Below are 20,123 nucleotides of genomic sequence, written 5' to 3' on the forward strand. Positions count from 1 at the left end.
TATGTACGGTATTACATACACAAGTTCCTTTAGTACCCTTATCTGCAGCTCATCTGGTCCTGGAGACTTGTACTTATTTAAAGTAGGTAGGTATTCCTGCACCATCTCTATTTGTATTATGGACAGGTGCCTCCTCCTTTATTCAACTTGCCCAGTTTGGGCACTATCTTCCACAGATAATTATTTTCTGGACAGGATTCCTAATCAAGAACTTGAGGTCAAGGCTTGTCTTCTCTTTGACATTTAAGCAGCAAATGGGTTAACAAAGGTTACTGGGAAACAATTCCACTGTGAGAGCTATTCTTTCCATATCCTTGTGGATAGGCATTCACCTTTGAAAGTAAAGGACAAACTATTAGCGTGTAGAAATATTATTCTATTTTGAAACAGCATGCAATTTGAATCTTATGCAGTTTTGAAACTGCATCCAGTTAGGCCCAGGCTCACTGGATGCGGTTTCAAAATTGCAGTGCTGGAAATATTAATACTATTGAAGTATCACAGGGACTTGGGAAATTATTCTGCGCCAACCAACCTAAGGCTTTACAAAGGAGGTCTATATTAGTCAATAGATTTAGGAAGTTAAAATACCCAATGCTGCATGTTCCTTTTAAAGTTCTGGCTACCTTAAGACCGGCATGTGCACAGCGGCAAAGGTTGTTCTCCACCTCCACCACGCCACCCCTTTTCACCGCGGCAGTGTCCCTGTAAGACATAACGTCACCGGGCGCTTTCCATCTCTCCGGAGCATTATTTCCTAAGGGAATTCAAGGTGCCCCAAGGACTCCTGGTGGTTCCTGTCCCCTGACCCGGGGTTGCCACCCCTCTTGTCCTGCCCTTCACGTCATTCCCTCCCGGGCACGTGTCTAGGACACCCTGCTGGGACTCTGCCTGCCTGCCTGCCTGCCTGCCAGCCGGGCCCTGCCTTGCCTTGTCTTGCCTTGCGTGGACGCGGACGCGGGCCCACCGAGACCGTGACACACGTGCACATGCCCCTCGGTCTTTCTGCCTCTGCCCCAGCCTGCATTGCTCGTGCAGACGCTCTCTGCTAAGGAAGGGGAGGGCGAGGCGCGCGCCGGTGGCGCGCCGGCCTGGGAAGCAAGCAGGTCGCTTCCTCCGCCGCCGCCGCCGGCAACCGGGCTGTGCGCTGGCGCCTCCGGCACACCTCCTGGCCGCGGTCTCCGGAGGCGGACATGATCCGGAGCCGGACGGGTGCTCGGGCGCCGGCTGATCCCGGGGCCGCCCGGATGCGCGGTCCCGGCTGGGGCGGCTAGGGGTGGGGTGGGGGGCAGGCCCCGCCTGGCCATGGGCTGCCTGCAGAGCGTGGCGTGCAAGGCGCGGGTGCGCAGGGAGAACATCGTGGTCTACGACGTGTCGGCCTCCATCGAGCCGAGCGCCACCGCCATCGAGGAGACCTCGCCCATCGTGCTCCGCTACCGGACGCCCTACTTCCGCGCCGCCGCCCGCGTCCTCATGCCGCCCATCCCGCGCCGCCACACCTGGGTGGTGGGCTGGATCCAGGCCTGCAACCACATGGAGTTCTACAACACCTACAGCGACCTGGGCATGTAAGTGAGTGGAGGGCGGGCGAGCGGGCGGGAGGCGGGGGGTGGGAGCGCCAAGGGCGGCCCGTGGGCGGCAGGTGCCACCCCGCCCGCGCGCCCTCGGCGCCCGGGGATGTGGGTCACTTGGCCTCCGCGAGAAGGGCACCGCCCGGTCTCCATAGCAACCGATTCGCCGCCGAAGAGCCCAGCCTCTCCGTCCATGCGCTCCCGTGACCGGGTCCGGTCTTTGTGGGGCACCAACCCTGCCCGCCAGCCGGGCGCCTCTGCTGGGAGCAATGGCTGGCGAGGGGCCTGGGAGGCTAGCTGACTGTCCGCCGGAACCAGAGGAGCGTTTGTCCAGTGGCAGCCAAGAGGAGATGCGAATTAAGGTCTCCCTGATACCCACGCCTGTGTGCATTCAAGTCAGGGAGAGTAAGAGCATCATTACATTGGTCTTTTCCATAGCAAATAAAATGTGCAGGTCTTGAAACACCCCATACATCTATATGGGTCTTGCAATCTAGGCCCCAAGAAAGGCAAGTCCACACATTTATCTGGAAATCCTTTTATTGTGTGCAAAGGACTTACATTAATATTTCCAGCACCAGTCTATCAAAATATGTGCAACATACACTTGAAACAAATGTCCAAAAACTCTGAGTCACATGTACGTGAACATATTTCCATAGTTTCTGTGTTTCCATGGTGTACTTTCAGTGCAGTGCTTCACATATAGCACAGCTATTTGTGTTGAAAATGCAAAACTGACCTTACTGAATGTACAATACTTGCAATGTTTTCTTATAGAGCCTATCAGAAACAACATGTAATCAAGAACGCAAGTTAGCTGCGGGAGAAGCTATTTTAAAAGTTGTACAACCATTTTCAGAAACAAGACACATATTAGGATTTTATTAAGTCTCACCAAGTAGAAGTAGCATTGAAACAAATATCTGAGTTTTCTAACATCAAAAACTGAGCTAGCTTGTGAAATATCTCTGGGGAGGTCTCCACTCTGGGGCTTCCGCAATGGTAACTACAGAAGAGACTAGCTCTTTATAATTGTTTATGGGGAATCATAGTCTCTGTGAAGAAGGAGCAGCTGATCCATAAATTGGATGACGACTGTTTATGGCATTTAAGGTTAAGACTTTACCTGTAGTCTGAAACAGATTATCAAATAAGCTCCCAGTTTTTCACTTCTACTAATAAATTGCCTGCCTGTCTCATTTTGAGCTAATTGATCAGTCTTCAAAAGCAGATCCATTTTAAAAAGTTACATTAATCCAGAGTGGAGTTATAAGGATTGTATCACAGCACCCAAGTTAATTCTATAACTCCGGAAGCACCACCCAAGTTTTCTTTAATTCTTTGAGAGAGGGCAGCCCTAGAGAGTTGTACTTGAGAGAAGATGGAGGCCCAACAGTGTAGGTTGATCAGGCTCTCCTTCCCATTGCTACTCCCATCAGTGTCTTTCTCTTGTCTGAGCTGAGTTTCTGTTGATGCACTTTGAATCAGTCTGCCCGTGATCACAAGCTCATATTTGGACTCCAGTGTCTTTGCTGCTTCTCTTGAAAAAAATACCTTCAGCATATTTGATGAAGGAGGGATGCGGCAGACAAAGGAATGGGTCTCATAAAATAATGCAGGGCTAGGTTTGCCCCCCCCCCCCCCAGTTATGGCATGTGTAAAATACCTGTGTTGGAGTAAAGAGTCTCTGTGAAGGTCTGCAGGTTTGCTGAAACAAGTCCCAAGTACAATGGGTTTTGGACTGCAGGGCAGTAGGTTTTTCTATCCATTTCTGTTTTATTGCTACATCAATTTTCTTCTATGTCAGTTCAAAACTTATAAAAATATTAAATATTTAAAAATGTGAAGAGACAAGGGAAAGGCGGCAGCTGCTGTTGTTGCTGTCACACCTAACTGCTTCTGGAAAACTCCCCCTTGCTGGACTGTGAACTGTGCCCTCCTTCTCAGCTCCTTGGTGGTTGGAAAAAGCAGACTGGCTGGCCTTCAGAGCAAGGAGGAGCCTCCCCCACCTACCTACCCATCCTCCTTGTGACTTGAGAGGAGCCTTCACTGAATGGAAGGCTGGGAATTACTTCCGCCTCCATATCTGCTTACAACATAGAGGCAAGACATGGGGGAGTGCAGTTTCCATGAGGACACACACACTGACATGAAAACCATGTGATGTTGTATCAATTCTAAAAAATGCAAAACAGCTCCCAATTTAATTCCATCATTTTGGTCGTACCCTAAGTCTCTCACAACAAACTGAAAACTATTTCTGCCCACTTGGAACACTTCGGCTTCTTGAGTGGTAAAAAAACAGAGTTGCCAGGCAATCTCTATGTTGTCTATAATGGAATTACAGTAATTTTAAGTGATGGATTAGGTAAAGAAAGTCAATGTTATTAAATTTTCTAGCTTTATGATTTTGCTTAGTGATGTCCAGTCTCTGGTGGTATAAATTCCTCCTGATAGGACCTTTTCCTTTGTCTGCATCCCTCATACCTTGGAACAGCATGCAGACCAGAAGGATTTAAGATCAGTCTCCTCCACCCCTTACAGTGTCCTTCCCTTTGCCCCCATTCAGCTTGCTTTTAACATTTTAACTAATGAAAGAAAATTATTCCTGAAAGCTTGTATATTTTTGTGTGCATCTGTGCACTTTTGGAACACTTTTTGGTTTATCTGTATAGGCTATCATTTCAGTATAAAATTTGGCCCTCTTCTTGTATTCACAACTCAGTGGGGTGAAGAGGTTCAAGTGTGCCAGTGAAGCTGAGAGCAATGCCATTAGGAAGCCAATTTTAAACCTGGACTCCTAGCAGGCTCGTCCAAGGGGTAATGGTCACACCAGACTAAGATGCATCCACCATCTTTAAGGATAATGGCCATATGAACAGAATAGAATGGTTCATTCCAATGGTGATGAGGGTGGCAGCTGCTGGGCTACCATAGTAAGGTAACTATGGTAGTACAATTCAAACTAACTTTTCTTAGTACTGTGCAGAAGAAAGCAATGGTAAAACCATTGCTGAATATTTCTTACCTTGAAAAACTTATGATGAGATAGCCAAAAATGAAACAAGAGATAGTGCTGGAAGATATTACCCCATGGGAAAGCACTCAGTCAGCCATTGGGGAAGAGTAAAGGACAAATATGAATAGTGCTGTTGCTAATGATGCAACAAGATTAAAGCTGAAAGGACATCTAGTGGCTGATATGCACAGAAGTGAAGTGAAAGTTTGATGATGCATAACATGCAATTGGAACATAGAACTTTAAATGGGGAAATGGGGAAGAGTGGAGAAAGACAATTCCTGTAGTAAAAAGAAACAAACCAAGATGGATGACAGAAGAAAAACTTAAAATTGCAAAGGGCAGATTAGAAGCAAAAGTAAAATGTGACAGATGTAGGCCCAGAACTGTGAATGCAGTTTTTCAGTGACTGTCACATAGAGACAAAGAGAACTATTACAACAACCAGTGCAAAGAAATAGAGGAGAACAACAAAAGGGGAAAAACAAGATACCTCTTCCAGAAGATCCAAGAAAATCAAAGGGAATTTAAACCTAGATTAAGAATTTAAACCTAGATTAAGACCAATAGGAAAGCACACTATCTGACCAGTAGAAGGTAAAGAAAAGGTGGAAACAGTATACAGTATTGAAGACCTGTATGGAAGAGATAAAAGGATGACAGACTCCTTTGAAGAGGAATCCTATGATGAAGAACCTGCAGTTGTAGGAATTGAAATGAAAGCTGCTCTGAAAGCTTTCAGAATAAATAAATCACCAGGGGAAGGCAGTATACTGATACAACTATTTCAAGCAACAGAGACTAAATCTGTCAAAATATGTCAGCAAATATGGAAAACAAAACAATGGTCAACAGACAGGCAACAGTCAATATATATTCCAATCCCCAAGAAATGAGTTGCCAAGGAGTGCAGGACTATACGATCGTTGCTGTATTTTCCCATGCAAGCAAACTGCGCTTGAGGTGTTGCAAGAATTACCTTACATGGGGCAGGAAATGCCTGATGTTCTGAAAAAGAAGAGGCACTCAAGATCATATTGCAAATATCCACTGGCTACTGGAGAGCACCAAAGAATTTTAGAAACTCTGTGTTTCATAGACTACAGCAAAGCCTTTGACTGTGTGGATCATCCTTAAAGGATTAGTCAAATGAGTAAATTTTACTCATCACATGTACATCACTTAGAATTATCTTACAACCAATAACTTTATATTCATAGACTGAAGCACATAAGCCCCACAGCCTCCATCGTTGCTTTCAAGAAGTGAAAGCAACTGTCTGGAGAGGGAGAGGCTGTCTGCTCATCACTGAAGGCACTCCATGTGAGTCAGAGCCTTGCTCACACACTGAGGTAAGGACTGGACAGAGCTCCTATCTTTTAAAATCACTGTTTCATTATGATCCTTAAAAATACTTGTTTTTTCCCTCTACCCCATGCTTTTCCATTGCTTTGCTTCAGCTTCCCCTGCCATGCTCATGTGATGTAAATGTAATGTTATTCTTTTCAAAGGCTGACCCTCCTGTTCGTTCGTTCGTTTAGTCATTTAGTCATGTCCGACTCTTCGTGACCCCATGGACCAGAGCACGCCAGGCCCTCCTGTCTTCTACTGCCTCCCGGAGTTGGGTCAGATTCATGTTGGTGGCTTCGGTGACACTGTCCAGCCATCTCATCCTCTGTCGTCCCCTTCTCCTCTTGCCCTCCTGTAGCTCACCCAACTCAAAGGGCAGAAAGGTCCACACCAGTCATTTTTAACTGACTGTTTTAATATGAAATAGTGAGCTTGGTGTGGCCAAGACGAGTTGGTCTTCATATTTTGCAATTCTCTTTGAAACTGAGAAATGTACATGCAAACATGTGTCAGAATGAACAAGGATCAAATGCACATATGGTCTTGCATGTGCTTCCAAGGATTCTGTCCATATTTTCAAGCATTATCAATACAACTCATCAAGCAACTGCCTTCTCAATAATAGACATAAAATCCACAGGGTTCTTCTTTCAAATCTCCATTCCAGCCCTGTGAGCCTTTATTCTCTGTTCCACAAATTCTGAACATAGAGTGGTTGCAACTCCTCTTGTGCACCCTTGTCCAGTCCCAGTTGTGTTTAGTGAAGGCATCTGGAGAAGCAGATATCGGGAACATTCTCTACATCCCCTGCTTTTTCTCAGGCTTTGATCTTCTTCCTTTACATCTCTTATCAAGGTATGTTGGGGTCCAAATAACTATAGCAAGAGGTACTGTACTCTACTTTATCCTCCATAGGTCACAGTTGAAATCAGTTAGCATCAGTGTCTCTGTGCTGGCTTGTGGTCTGTGTTAGTCTTTTGGAAATGGGGGTGCTATAGCAGAGGTTATAATCGGAGTCCTTTTTTGAATACTTACAGAAGCCATGACTCATGTGGTGAAAACTGCAGTCACTACCACAGTCATTCACGAGGTAACAAGTATCCTGCCCATTAGTCTTGCATTTTTCAAAGAACAGATTATCAACATTGCTGTTGTGGGCTTGTTGTTTGTTTCTCTCCCTACTTTGTTCTGTTTGTCTGGCTTCTTGTGTGATGTCTAATTTTAATTCTCTGCTTACTTTTACTGAATTATTCTCATGAAGTAGAATATCTTGTTCTCCTAGTATTTCTTTGCTCCAGGCACAATAGCTGCAGGATGCAACTGAAAGTGCAACTGATTTCATACAGGGTAGTGTTCCAGATTGGTATGGAGGAGTCTGTCTCTTTTAGAGCTTGGGAACATTACTGTGCTGGGCTTACACCTTCCAGAATACCCCAGCCAGCATGGCTAATGCAAGGCTAATGGTCTGCTTTCAGCTTGGTGGGTCACAAGCCACGCAGAGCAAGTCATGAGCAAGACTCACTTCTAAACACTGAAGTTGAGCATGTCAGCTATTCATCCACTGGGCATTGTAGGTTGCTTGACAGTGATGAGACAGTTTCAGGTTTGAATTGGCTTCCCCATGCAAAGAACAGTTTAGAATCACTGAAGAGCTGGTATTCCAGCAGTCTTGCAGTAATAAGGCCAGCCAATGATGGACCAAATTCTGTTTGAATTGGAACTGAAAGGTGTGTCCTGTTGGTGAGTTGATAGCATACTCCAAAGCTGCTCGAGCCAGTAATCAAGCTGAGAGGCAGCAATTAGAGGAAGTGCCTCCCTAATTCTGGAACAAGACCAAATTGGGATAGACCAAATGTATGAATCATATAAAAAGTCTTTTAGTTGAGGCACTTAAGACTAGGTGGTAAGTATATCGTTTGATTTCTTGTTGCATATGGAAAGCTAGCTTATTGGAGTAAAAGGGTTTGTCATAGTTTTCTTTCTCTTATATAGCTTTCCTCAAGTTGGGAGTGGTATGTTTTTACAAGAGGGAAGTATTTAAAAGTATTTAAGTATGTTGCCCATCACAGTGAGTTTCGTGATACAATCCTAGTAGGATTTTTCTCCTTTGCTCTTTCTGCATAATTGAATTATGGTGGACTCCTATCAGAAACTTTATATAATGAACAAGAGTGTCTATGTGTGTCTGCAAATCTGTGTTGCCAAGGCAGGTTGTGTGTGGTGATCTTTAAGTCATCCAGTCTGTGCTATTATGGAATCCAAATATTCAGTTTTCTTTTCACTGTATCTGTCCTTAATTACTGCAAGACAACTGGATTATATATCTTGAACTTTACATAAATGAAAAAAGATGTTTTTTCCCCCAAGTTGAATCTGTCTCTTGATATTGCTTTCAATTTATACTTCTTAAAGTGACTTTCTTAGGTGAGATGTGTCAAGGATCACTATGCTGAGTAGGTTGAAAATCTTGGGCCTAAATTTTTTATCACCTGCTCCCCTCATCACCTATATGTTATAGCCTCCTAGAAACATAGCAGGTAAAAATGAAAATGTTTTCATCATGATTTTATTTAGGGAAGCTCTGCCTGTTCACTGTCAAAATGGAAACTTTGCTATTGGCATGTAGAAAAATACTGTCCTCTCATCTGTAAGTCACTGAAATGAACTGAAGAATCTGTATCTGTTTCAAGAACTAGTAAGGACATGCTGCTTGTTAAATTTCTCTCACTTGCTTTAATTTGAACGATATAAAATAAATATCTTAAATTCAGTCTGTGATTGAGTGACTTAATGTATAAATCAGGATCTTGCTTATACATCTGGAGAAAAGTTCGCTATAATTTCATTCAGTGACCAAAAGCTGACCTTTTGGGACAGGAGTTTAACATGTCCTGCAGCTTACTGGTATATATAACAGACATACAGCTCCCAGGTGGATTCCTCTAGCAATATGTTTAAGACTCAAATGCTGCAAAAGGGGCTACAGGAACAGGACAGGGTGAGTACTGAACTGGATTCAAAATCTTACATTCAGAGTTCTTCTTTTGCCATTTCAACAGTTGCCATAGAGAGTAGTCCTACAAAACTGAATCCTAGGAGAAATTATTGCATTGAAACAGACAGCTGTTGCACTTTGCCCTAGCATAGAAGCCTTGAGTGACTGCACCAGCACCAGAAAAAAAAAAACCACTCTTCCCATGTTTGGAAGGGTGTTAAAAACTAGATAAAGTTCATAGAGCAAACCTAGCTAGTAGAGAAGTCAAATTATGAACACAGCATTCTAAAATCCACAATTAGTGTATATGAACCAACCAAAAGGTCACAAAATAGCAAGGAAGCATTTGACTTCTCCAGAATAGCTAAATTTTTTAAAAGAAGTTTTTCTCACTCTGCATCCTAAGACTTACCGAATGCAAATTTTTGTGGCTTTAGCCTCAGCTCAACTTCCTTGCTGCCCCTTTCTCATTTGTTTAACATCCAGATGGATGGTTAAAATACTTGCTTACTATTTGAGGACATCTTAGTAGGTCCTCCTAAATGTCTGGATGTGGATTTTCATTTTTCAAAAATCTTGTGGACCAACATAGTTCCCATTGCTTTTCTTTGTCCAGTTAATTAACAAAAAGTGTAAGTTTACTTTTCAGTTCAAGTTTACTGTAGGATCAGTTTAGGCTTTACGTATAGTTTATAAGCAGAATAAATAATGTAGGTATAGACATGTAGTGGATAGAGTGATGGACTACGACTCAGGAATTCAGTGTAAGAATTCAGCTTTTACATATGCTTCTAAAATTAGAGTGTAAGTTTACAAAAGTACCCATGGGTGGTGCTGTAGTGAGCCAGACACATTTATTCCCAAAAGAACTCAAACTATCCATATCTTCTCTTTAATGCCCACTTGTTATCTCTCATAAAAGACACAATTCCCATGGGGTTCCTTTGACTTAATCCCTCTTTTAAACTTTTCTGGGACCTGTACCAGATGCAGAGCTCCTGGTTTATCTTGGCTTCAGCAGAGTTGAGCTGAATATAGTCAGGATTACAAAAGTAGACTGAAATAGGGAAGCATCACTGTCCCTAAGTGTAGCACTTTACTTTCTCCAAAGGAGTGTTTGGCAGCAATTCATTAAGATGGGAAATAATGAATGGGGGCATCAGTGTGGTAAACTTGCCTTGGGCAAGTTGATGTGAATAGAATAATTCCATGTTAACTCAGGTTTGTTATCTTGCTAACTCTAAATTATAAGGGGACATGTGGGCGACAGGTAAAAAGGAAAAAAGAAATTGAAATGTGAATATATACAGTGGTGCCCCACATAGCGAGGTTAATCTGTTCCGGATTAACTATCACTATGGGGAAAGTCGCTATACGGGACAAAAAAGCCCATTGGAACGCATTAAACTTTGTTTAATGCGTTCCAAATGGACCCAAAACTCACCGTTATGCGATGTTTCTCCATAGCGCAGGCATTTTCGTGCCCTCGGTAAGCCATTTTGGAACCGCCGAACAGCTGATTTTTAAAAAACGCTATGCGAAGATCGGTAAGCGAAACGCTTACCAATCATCGCAAAGCGAGTTTTTGCCTATCTAGGCATCGGTATGCGATCGCATTAGCGATCCCAAAAAACAGATCACTATGCAAATTTGTCGTTAAACGGTGCGCTCATTATGCGAGGCACCACTGTACCTCTGACTGAGATCCCTGTGGGTGAATTTAATATTCTTGAAAATTCAGGGCATTGCCAACTTGCTCTGCTTGTGACTGTTGCAAAAGCTGCCAGTGGGGCAGCTGAGTTATCCAGTGTGAGAAAAACACAAGCTGCACAAATAGATTTGTTTAGCAAGATATATACAAATATTATTTTAAAAATTGTTTTAGTTCATTTTTCTATTTACAATAGTAGCTTTTAATAATTCCAGCTCTGGAAAGCACCTTTAGGCTCAGCCTAAAATGTAGGAAGCTTTTTTTTTTTGTGGGAGCCAATTCCCTCCCCCCCCCGTATATGCCTTTTTTCCTATACAGTGGTGCCTCTCTTGACGAGGGTAATCCGTTCCAGCAAACTCACTGTAGAATGAAATCCTCGTCAAGTGAAATGAAAAAGCCCATTGAAATGCATTGAAAACTGGTTCAATGCATTCCAATGGGCGAAATACCTCAGCGTCCAGCGAAGATCCTCCATAGGGCGGCCATTTTCCGGTGCCTGTCTTGCGAAAAAGCCTTCCTAAACACAGCAGGAGACCATTTTAAACAGAGGGTGGCCATTTTGAAACCCGATGATCAGCTGTTTTCTGATCGTCGTAAAGTGAAAAATTGGTTCCCGAAGCAGGGAACTGATCATCGTAAAGCGATTGCAAAAAACACATCGTTAAGCAATTTCCTGATCTAACGAGGTAATCGTCAAGCGGGGCACCACTGTATATGGCCGTGTTTCACTGTCTTCTGTTTTTCCTCCCTTTCATGTTTTCTTAACACATTCAGATTGAAAAATAGCAAGTGATGCTTCTGTTGTGAAAAGCACAGATTTACATAAATTTCTTAGTAGCAGTTACTACAGTTTTCCTTACCTATTTTTCTGCTTTACCTGTCCAGGTCAAGCTGGGAACTTCCAGATTTGAGAGAAGGACGTGTAAAAGCTATCAGTGACTCTGATGGAGTGAGCTACCCCTGGTATGGGAACACCACAGAAACAGTGACATTGATTGGCCCTACTAATAAGGTCTCCAAGTTCTCAGTTAGTATGAATGACAATTTCTATCCTAGTGTGACATGGGCAGTCCCTGTGAGTGACAGTAACGTGCCACTACTGACCAGGATCAAACGGGACCAGAGCTTTACAACATGGCTGGTAGCCATGAATATGACCACAAAGGAAAAAATTATCTTGCAGACTATAAAATGGAGGATGCGAGTGGACATTGAAGTTGATCCCATGCAGCTCTTGGGCAAGAGAGCCCGCTTAGTGGGGAGAACTCAGCAGGAGCAGCCTAAAATTTTGAGCAGAATGGAACCCATTCCACCCAATGCACTAGTGAAACCCAATGCCAATGATGCCCAAGTCCTCATGTGGAGGCCCAAGAGAGGTCTGCCTTTGGTAGTCATACCACCCAAATAGAGGACCTCCTTGACTACAGAAATGGGGTTTTTGTCACCTATAGTATGTGTACCTGAACCAAAGAAGACCTCTCAAATTCACCTGCCTTTTTTTAGCTGCAAGTGGGAAGAGGGCTTCTTCAAGAGAGTATTATATGCCAGTGGCCATGGTGGAATAGCTGAGTCTGTGGACTTTGGAAGAAGAACTTAGCACTGTTCCTCAACTTCAAGAATATTTTCATGAGAAAAGTGTCTTTCTTCTCTTCAGTGAAATATAATAATCAAGAATTTTATTTCCAGTGCCTGTGGCAAATGCTGCTTTCCAGCCAGTTGGATTTGGAGGCTATTCTTACCAGACATTCACAGACTTGTAGTGTATTGCCTACTTCTGGGGGATGGGTCAGGAGGGGATGGCATATTACTACAACATTATACCTATGCATTTTAATTGATAATCAGAATTATCGCCCTGCTTGTTCGAGTGAAGAAAATGTTTATGAAGAGGGAAGAATGCTGTCTATTCAGCTCACTCTTGTAGAAAGAGCAGTGTGTTCCCCTGGGAACTGTCCATGGTGCTGAACTAAAGCACAACCTGAACTACCAATAATACTATCCTCTCTTCCTCTTTCTGGGGATAATTTTACAGACAAGTGGAGTTGAGATCTTTTGCATGTTTCTCAGTGTGTTTCAAGTAGTTTTAAACATAGGAGTTTTGCCATAGTTAATCATGCTCTGGGGAAAATCTACGGTAAATCTACTGATGACACCTTCTTATTTTAAAACCTTTTTTTCCAAACCATAATTCCCACTTTATATGAGCAAAGTTAATTGACAGTCCAAGAGATATCTCCACGTAGCATGTTTCTCCATCCTCAGTGGGGAAAGGGTTATAGGTTATATTTCATTTAAGAGAGTGATTTTGTTCATTGACAGCGATAAAAAGCAGAAAGTTCCAGACTCCATTAGATATTGGTAGTGGGGAGCATTAGAAAACTACACATGTCTCTACTGTTCTGAGTTATGAGTTTTTTGCCTGTGGATTGAGGGAAGTTGCATTATCATTATGCAGAGAAAGATGAAAAAAACATGAAGCAAACAATTGACCTGTTACATGAAGGGTAAAAGCTAAACACTTAGAAGGGTACATAATATCTATGGGCTGCCCTATGAATATTCTTGCCTAAGGGGGAAGGAGTGTGTATGTTTGTGTACTTGGCCATCTTCAGTCTGACCTGGAAATTTTTAGATCTTTCCACATTTGATGAGGAATACATGATCTCATTGGGAAATTACTTTCTGTTTTAATTTGCTTTAACATTTGTTGATAGATTGCAGACATCTCTGCTTGTTGTAGTGATAATGGCATAATAGAAAAGGTAAAGTGTCCTATGCATATTTTGCCAGTGAAACCTCCAGAGGTGTGCTTTCAGTTCACTTTGCTTACTACAGTGTGGCTGACCTTCAAGCAACATTTGCTATGGCAACCCGGGAGGAAGAAAATAGTGCAGTTTGTTGTAGTTCCGGATTTTGCTTTTTGGTCCTGTAAATGGAACTTGAACAGCCTTATGAAGAAAGTAAACCATGTAGAACGTTTTTTTTAAAAATCCTATTGATTAATTCAGTTGCGAAAATAATGTTTGTTCATATTACAGTAGCTTCAGATAGTAGCTGCTGTATAGGCAGGCACAATAAGTAATTTATAGTGTGACTTGCCCTTTTCAGGAACTTCTGGATGCAGAATCTGCAACAGTATAGCATATGTGGCCTCCTTCTGCTATTCCCACCAGAAATCTATGAGTAGCACCTAGAAGCATGGAAGGTAGTCATTCTTAAGTAGAGACCAAAAAAAATATCTTTTTGCATTAAATTATCAGAATCCCACACTCAGTATGGCTGGCAGCATTCATAAGTGAGCAGAATTGGAACTCCTAAAGGCAGTAACACATCTTTCGTATTTGTTGTTTATCATCTTTCTCCCTATCTCTTTCAGGTATAAGGTGCTCAATTATCAGTCACATGTCATGACTTTAGATTACTGGTGTTCAGCATCAGCTATTCTTTTGCCATCAGGAATTCTCTGTTGTGTGATGCATCTATGGAGAGTGGTAGAATGCTTGCAATCTTACTAAAATGGCTTTGCTGTCTGTGGCATTGCCTTTTTGCATCTATCGTCTGACAGCTTAAACTGCAAGTGCTCGTTAACAGTATTATTATTATTATTATTATTTATTTATTCCATTTATACCCCGCCTGTCTGTTCATTGCAAACACTCTAGGCGGCTAGTATTAGCACTAGTTCTGGGCTTCATCACAGTGCTGAATTTCTCTACTCTAAAATAAGGTGCACAACATGCTTCTACTCTTCCACAGTTGCTGCCGTTGTTCTATCATACTTCCTTTTCAGGTTTTTTATGAATATACAAATCTCTGCCTCCATATACCTAAAGTCTTATGCAGCTCTTGACTCTACTAGGTAGGAACAGAGAATGGCAGGCATATTTCTTGCAGTCAGTACCCTTGGAAGATTACTAGATAATATATGGGAAGTCTTTTTAGCTGTTTGAAACTGCTGTATAAAAGTTTGTGTTTTTATTAAATCTTGGGCCTGCAAGGAAGTCAAACATTACTAAAATTTCATGTTGACTGTGACCACCTCGATGAGGACTTTTTAGAGTCTGCCATCATACAGTTACTGACAGAGAGAGAGATTTACTGCTATGTGATCTGGTATAAAATCTATTGCTCCACACACTAGAAGCAAATGTAGCATTTCTGCTGAAAGTGCTAGATCATGTCTATCCCCCTTTCTGCAATACAAGTAGGTAGGATGCTGGTCTGTGCTAATTAAACTAGTCTTAGCTTTTGATAAATTTTTCACTAGGAAGTGCTGGATGTCTATAAAAGGAGGAGAAGCACCTGCTTCTAGAATGCCATGTTAATCCTGTCTTGATGAACCGTGTGATGGGACTTGCTGTAGTGACATTTTGACACGATGCACTTCATCTTCTAGATTCTTGAGGGGGGGAATGAGAAGAGTCTTGGGGCAGTGTGGGACATCCTAATCCTGTGCCTACTAAATATTGGTTGGGCATCCCTCTTGCCATTTTTATTGATGGATTGCTGTTTATACTTCAAGAATGCTGAATGGTGAAATTTAGGCCAAAGTCTTCCTTCGTAGATTGCCCAGCTTGCAAAGACTGTGCCTTTGCTTGGGATTAATTTTGGTCTCTATTACCTCAGCAAACTACTGTATCAGCTAAATTAGAAGCTGTAATGCTCTGGAGCAGTGGTTCTTAACCTTTGTTACTCGGATGCTTTTGAACTGCAACTCCCAGAAACCCCAGTCAGGACAGCTGGTGGTGAAGGCTTCTGGGAGTTGCAGTCCAAAACTCCTGAGTAACCCAAGGTTAAGAACCAGTGCTCTGGAGGACTAGTGCTTACTTTCTGAGAATATTCAGCACAAAACAAAGCATAGTAAAATAACATTTAACATAATTAGAGGAAGTTTTCTGATTTTCTGCAGTTTTTTCTAAGCAAAAATTGGAAATGACTTCATAATTTTAGCATAGTTATTACATTTCTTTTCTGAAGGACATTTTAGCTGGTCATTTGGAATGAGTGATCATTAAGTGTGAAAGTAACTGATGTTGTAGTAAAAGAGGGAAACAGTCTATTTTGAATTCTAGCATGGAATATTCCACCCTCGGCATACTCTTGATACTGGCATTAGACATCTTAAGTTAACGATAATCGTCCTGTTTAGTGTATTTTAGAGAAACTGAATTGGACAGAGGTGTACAAACATTTATGTTCAGTTTCAGATGTAATATTCTTCATGAGTTCCCCAATTTTTAAAGGTTTGCTCTATTATTGTAGATAATGTCCCAGTATTGACACTTTGACAGCCCGATGCGGACAAACTAGTTACAATACCACTTTTTGGAGGTTGGGTCTTAAAGATGGTGAATGATGTTATCCATTAGGAACTTCACTGAAAAAAGCATGTGGGATAAATGAAATACCGTTTCCACTGAAGACTCTTCACACACCTACAGCCAATCTCTGGTCCAGGGTTGCAAGCTAGGAAACACATCAGTAGTAACAGAGTACTGATCTGATTGAGGGTTGATATACCATTAACGTGGGTTTATAAATATATATTTATTTTATTTTATTTAACTTTTATACCACCCGACTTAGTGAGAATTCACTACTCTGGGCAATGTACAAATATAAAAATTTGAACACAAATCTAAGAAGCATGATAAGCAAATATTCTGCTCATCAGAGAAAATGTAGGGCTGTTGTCTGGCAAGCATGACAAAGGTAAGTTTCCCATCTACCTTTGAAGCTGCAGAGGTGGTCCAGTAGCTTCACTGTGAATGGCCGCCACCTCTCACTTCTAAAGTGGGGAAAACTGGTTTGGCATCTTTGTGGCCAGAATGTCTAGAATATTTTTGCAACACAGCCAAATCTCTTGCCTTTTCCTGCCTGGACCAAGAAAGGTGGGCAGCATAAGGTTGGATGCTGGCCCCTGGAACCATTTGGGGTACATTCAAGTGTTGGTGTCCAATCATCCATCCTCATCTTCTGTCAGGAAAGGACAGGCTTTCCCAAAGAAAAGGAGAGGGGGTTGGATGCTGGTAGCTGTCCTTTTTAGTTCTGCCACCAAGGCCACCTAGTAATTTTACACCCATTATTATAAAGAGCAGTTGACTTAATTTCAGCATTTAAAAAAAAAACCAACCTCATATATGTATATATCTGTTCAGGAGTATGCACCTCTCTTCATGCTTTTAAAAAAGCAACATTGCTCAAGTAAAGTCAGAGGTAGCTGTTAAGAATGCTCACCTTATCTACATTGCAGAATTTCACTGTTCTTCCAGTATGAGAAAATATCACGATACATCACAAGCCAAGCTTAAAGTGTAGGGGGACAAGATAATTTGCAAAGGTGAGGCTAAGAACATCCCAAAGGCATTCAGAGTATATTGCAGGAATTAACGTTATGGATTATTTCTTAAGGGTATACAACCAACACTTTAGTAAGTCTATGTCTGTGTGTGACTTACATCTGAGAGAGAGCCACAGAGTGCTATCTGCTTGGTCAGTTATCCTTGGACATCTCATGAGGCCTACAGCCCATGCACTGGGATATGTTTTTATTACTGGTTTTAAACAGATAATAAAGCAAACTATGTTGCAACATGCATCTTGATAGCACTGATGAAGCATTTAGCAGTGGATTACTCAACTGTTCTTCAGTTCTAAATGGGTATTGAGTATCACTGCCACAAGCTGGGCTGTTCCAATCCTGCTGAGGCAAACAATTGTAGAAAATGGGTAAAAGAATCTGGGGTCTTGGGAAGCAAGTCAGGAAGGTGCTTAAGGAGCATGATGCCTTAAATAGTTACATTGGCCAGAATCCTGCTGTGAAATTTGATGCAAAAAAAAAAAAAAGCTGGTGATGCCATAAAGCATGAAATTTAATCTTTAATTTAAATTTTCTTATCCTTCTCCTCAAATTCTGAGGCTCCATAGGGAATTTTTTTCAACCTTTGGGAATCTTGCAACAGTAATGGGGAGCCCCTTGATATCTGAAAATTGCTGCTGGTGGTTCTAGTGCATCACAGATAATGCCTATGGAGATTTCTTAGTTTATGGCAATTTGTTTCCCGAAAGTACACCTTTTGCATAACTCCACAACAGGATTTCAGCCAAAGAACCCATTCCTAGTACAGACTTTGGCTTAGATACCTTGAAGATGTGGCTTTGAGTTTTGAGCCACCTTCTACCTTAAAATATTAAAACTGTGGCTATGGAAGACCTTCCTTTCTATTCTTCTCTGTTGGTTTTGGTGCACTTCAGTTAGATAAAACATTGGCACAATGGAAGATAACCGCATTTGCAGTTTCAGGTTTTGCCTTGAGAGCTGACTCATGAGATGAGGTGTCCATGGGTCCAACTCACTCTGCCTTCCCCTTTCCTTCTGGGAGTTCCTCTCTTGGCACATTTTGTTGGATCCCATTTTTAACTGGCGGCCTGCTATAGTTTGGATTCAGTGAGGTAATTTTCAGAGGTCTACTGTAAGTTAGATCCTATCTTGAGAAAGGGAATTATACTTTTGGGGCCCTTTCAGCCTTACCATCTTAAAACAGCTGCCACTGCCAAATGTGTGTGTGGCATCAATTGACCATATCCTGTTTTGATGTGGTGGCTCCATCTCCTAAAGGGTCCAGCATCTTTACTCTCAGGGAAGAATATGGAACCGGATCATAGAATGGGAATTTTAGCAGATTTTCTCCACACATAGAACTGGACCGAAAGCTGTTTGCCTGGCCATTTTCATACTTATTCCTCTGCGCTGCCAGATTCTAGCCTCCAGTGGAGATGCTGGCTTGGAAATTCCAGGCCAAAGACTCCTCTTGCAGCAGGCCGGGCTGACTGGTTGCAAACAGGACAAGGACAAGCTCCTGGTCTATCTTCACAGCTGGAACTAGTGGATAGATTCTCATGAACTTTGGCTTTCAGATCAGGCACATCGTATTCTGGAGTAGAAGCACCATCTCCTTTAGTTCTCATTGACCCACAGAGATATGGGGTGACATCACAGCAGAACGGTCACTTGTCCTTTTGCAAGAAAGGGGTAACTTCACTAGACTGTGCGTTGCCAAAAAAAAAAAAAACATCCCCCCCCCCAGCTGCATTCTGTGTAGCTTCACACCAAATCCTGTGCCTGTGTTAATGTACTACATCAGGGGCATAAGTACTGTGGATTGTGATGTTTCAAACTGCAGATGATATTGTATATTCGGTTTATTTATTTATTTGATATACTTATTTTAATTGCTTTTTCCCTTCGCGTGTTTCTGCCTTGGGCAATCTCCTGAACAGAAATGTCCCTAAAGTGAAAATTGTACATTAGTAATGAAAGAAACAGGTGCATATACGGAGCAAGAGAAGCCTTTCTCACATATGCTAGTCACAGTCTTAAACTCCCATCCTGTTTTTGATTCTCCCTTTGCAATGTGATTGGGAGCTAGGAACAAAAGGCCTACAGAGCCAGGGAAGGGAAGTGTTGAAGAGTGTTGCATCAGTTCTCTTCAGTGAATTGCTCTCTCTTTTCCATACATTGATCTTCTCTTTCCCCCCCACACCCTAATTTTTCTCCTTTCTCCCTTTGCAACAGTTTTCTTTTGACTCCTGTTGTAGATGTTACCAGTTTCCAGAGATACTGATAGGAGCAGAAGTTTGTGGATGTCACTTTAGAAAGAAAAATCAGGTATTCTGCTATTTGGAGGGGTTTGGAAGGAAAGAAGAGGAAAGCTCATTTTGCAGAGTGCCTTAGAACAACACTGACTTTAATTGGGGGTGGGTGGGAAGGGGCGGAGGGCCATTGCTCTTTATCTCTGGATTTTAAAAATTCTCAATCAATGTTGCATTCCATTTCTCTGGGATTTTAAGAAATTGTTAAATACATGATGTACTGCAAACAGAAGGCTGTTTCCCTTTTTTAATGTGGGATCGGGGTAAGGTTAAAACTGCGGTTGACAGAGTCTCTGGTAAGAACATTTGAGGCAGAAAATAAATCCACTGAAAATCATGGTACAATCATCACAAAAACCATTATATACCGTATTTGCCGGCATATAAGACGACTGGGCGTATAAGATGACCCCCCAACATTTCCACTCAAAATATAGAGTTTGTTATATACTCGCCGTATAAGACTATCCCCTCTTCTGCACACATTCCACACACCAAATAAAAGGTGCTATTCATTATCACCTTTGTATGGCCACAGCGTGACCGCAGTGCCTCCGGCCCACCCCTGCATCTCCTTATGACCGGCACTAGTGCACAAGTGCGCATGTGTGAGCTCTGCATAGACAAGAGACGGGCTGGAGCGCCACAGCTTCCCACCGAGCAGAATGGGCTGGTCACGTCGAAAAGGCTGGCACCCCTGTCTCGCTGCTGATGCTCGCCGCGGCCGCTCTGGATACCGCTCGATACTGGACGGTATGTAGAATGAGGTGGGCAGGCATCGGGATGCTACTATCGGCACTGGGCGAGCATCAGAAGGCCACT

At 42.4% G+C, this 20,123-nt stretch overlaps 1 protein-coding gene across 1 annotated transcript; it reads left to right on the forward strand.

The window, feature by feature from the left end:
- Positions 1-1,185: 1,185 nt before the first annotated feature.
- Positions 1,186-18,624, forward strand: FAM78B (family with sequence similarity 78 member B). The gene is made up of 2 exons (XM_072998309.2): positions 1,186-1,568; positions 11,535-18,624. The coding sequence occupies exons 1-2, from the start codon at positions 1,306-1,308 to the stop codon at positions 12,055-12,057; spliced, it is 786 nt and encodes a 261-aa protein (XP_072854410.1). The 5' UTR covers positions 1,186-1,305; the 3' UTR covers positions 12,058-18,624.
- The last annotated feature ends 1,499 nt before the right edge of the window (positions 18,625-20,123 follow it).

The sequence above is a fragment of the Pogona vitticeps genome, chromosome 4, assembly GCF_051106095.1.
Source record: "Pogona vitticeps strain Pit_001003342236 chromosome 4, PviZW2.1, whole genome shotgun sequence".
In the NCBI taxonomy this organism is placed as follows: domain Eukaryota; kingdom Metazoa; phylum Chordata; class Lepidosauria; order Squamata; family Agamidae; genus Pogona; species Pogona vitticeps.